The following is a 2491-nucleotide window of genomic DNA, read 5'->3' on the forward strand; positions in this document are numbered from 1 at the left end:
TAGTCTAGACACTAGCGATGAAGAGGACAATGAGTACAGGCGAAGGTCGAGAACCCCACCAAGTGAAACCTTCTCCTATGAGGAAGAGCAACCTTACAAACATGGCCACAAAAGTCTGTCTTACAAGGGCCTAGCAAACAACGCTATGAGCAAAGCCCTGGGCCGCATCTCTCAGTCACCCTTCACGCGCAGGATAGAGGGGGTTGAACTTCCTCGGCGGTTCTAGCAACCCACTTTCGCTATATATAATGGTCGGACGGACCCTGTAGAGCACGTGAGCCAGTTTAACCAGAGGATGGCCGTCCATTCCAGAGACGAGGCGTTGATGTGCAAGGTGTTCCCGTCCAGTTTGGGACCCATGGCGATGAGATGGTTTGACAGGCTCAAACCAAACTCCATAAATTCTTTTAAGCAGCTAGCCCAAGCTTTCAATTCTCGCTTCATAACGAGCAGCAAGGTTCCTCAACCCTTAGATTCCTTCATGTCCTTGTCCATGCGAGAAGGAGAGACCCTGAAGGCCTACTCGGATATGTATTGGGAGATGTATAACAAGATAGAGGGAAATTACGATGACATCGCCATCAGCACCTTCAAGAGAGGCCTACTAACAGAGCACGATTTAAGGAAGTCCTTGACTGGGAAACTGATCACTAGCGTGCGCCAGCTCATGGACTGAATCGACAAGTATAATAGGGTCGAAGAGGACCAACAGACAGGAAAGGGCAAAGCAAAAGTTGTCCCTCAGGAGAGGAGGGACTTCAGGTCGAATCGATTTGGCAACAATAATCGGTCGAGAAGGGATTACTCGGAGCAGTCTGGATCCACCGGGGCACAGGCAGTCCACGCTGTGTTCCAAGAACCATTACATAAGATCTTAGAAAAAGTCAAGAACGAACCGTTCTTTCAACGACCAAGTAGGATGGCAGGCAACCTCGCGAAACGTAACTAGAGCCTATATTGCGAATACCACCAGGAACCGGGGCACATCACTGATGACTGCAGAGACCTGAAAAACCACTTGGACCGGCTGGTCTGAGAGGGAAAGCTGAGACATCTCTTGCATCATCCCGTTGGAAAACAAGAGCAGACGGGCGTCGAGGCAAAGCAAAGCACCTTGAGACCGCCTATTGGCATGATAAAGTCATTCTTGCCGCTCCAGGAAGAACCGGCTCCCATCCTTTTAGAGTGATGTCGGTGGCCCGACTCCCCGTTGAAGCTGACGACCGTGAGTCTAAGAGGGCTAAAGGGATGGCCTCGCCCATACTCGGATTCTTGGATGAGGATAAAATTGAAACCATCCAACCCCACGACGATACTCTAGTAGTCATACTCAGGATTGGGGGATATGACGTGAAGAGGGTGCTAGTTGATCAGGGTAGTGCCGTGGAGGTAATGTACCCCGACTTGTACAAGGGGCTGAAATTGAGACCAGAACACCTGACAGCATACGACTCCCTTTTGGTAAGTTTTGAAGGGAAAACTGTTACTCCGAAAGGCCAAATTAGGTTGCCTATACAAACAGGCTCAGACATAGTGGAAGTGGACTTTATAGTGGTGGACTCATATTCGCCCTACACCGCCATAGTAGCCAGACCGTGGCTTCATGCCCTAAGAGCTGTATCCTCAACCTTACACCAAAAGGTGAAGTACCCGTTGGAGGGTCAGGTCAAAGAAGTGATAGGGGACCAAGCCATGGCCCGGCAATGCATGGTGTCCGCCATCTCGCGACGACCGAGTACCGAGCCCTCTACTTCTGTCGAGAATGGCTTATAGCAATTAACAGCCCCGGCCCTGGGTGGTGGGAGACTTGCCGAGAAGGCGAGTTGTGAGAATTTGGAAAAAGTTCTTGTGGGCTCCGATCTGGAAAGATTTTTTCAGGTCGGCTCAGAACTGCCGCCCCAAGAGAAGGAAAAGTTGATTGATTTTCTCAGAGAGAATGTGGACATGTTTGCATGGGACGCCTACGAGGCTCCGGGGGTCGATCTGAATTTCATTTGTCATCATCTTAATGTTAGTTCGGCCGTTATTCCTAATAAACAACCTCCTCGACGACTGTCGAAAGAGCATGCGGATGTGGTAAGAGAGGAGGTGATGAAATTAAAGAAAGCAGGGGCTATTAAAGAAGTTTTCTACCCCAAGTGGCTAGCCAATACAGTTGTTGTGAAGAAGAAGAGTGAGAAATGGCGAGTCTGCGTCGACTTCACGGACTTGAATAAGGCTTGCCCAAAGAATCCTTTTCCTATGCCTCGGATAGATCGATTGGTGGATTCGACCGTTGGACACCCTCGAATGAGCTTCTTAGATGCCTTTCAAGGATACCATCAAATACCCCTGACCGCCGACGACCAAGAAAAGACGGCTTTTGTCACCCCCGTTGGAAACTACCACTATAAGGCGATGCCTTTTGGCTTGAAGAACGCCGAGTCCACCTACCAGAGGATGATGACCAGGATGTTTAAACTACAGATGGGCAAAAGCATCGAAGTCTATA

General features: G+C 49.6%; 1 protein-coding gene across 1 annotated transcript; it reads left to right on the top strand.

Moving 5' to 3' along the window:
- Positions 1-1188: 1188 nt before the first annotated feature.
- On the top strand, positions 1189-1773 carry LOC115950252. Its single transcript, XM_031067481.1, has one exon. The coding sequence runs from the start codon at positions 1189-1191 to the stop codon at positions 1771-1773; it is 585 nt and encodes a 194-aa protein (XP_030923341.1).
- The last annotated feature ends 718 nt before the right edge of the window (positions 1774-2491 follow it).

Source organism: Quercus lobata, chromosome 6 (assembly GCF_001633185.2).
Source record: "Quercus lobata isolate SW786 chromosome 6, ValleyOak3.0 Primary Assembly, whole genome shotgun sequence".
NCBI classification, from domain to species: domain Eukaryota; kingdom Viridiplantae; phylum Streptophyta; class Magnoliopsida; order Fagales; family Fagaceae; genus Quercus; species Quercus lobata.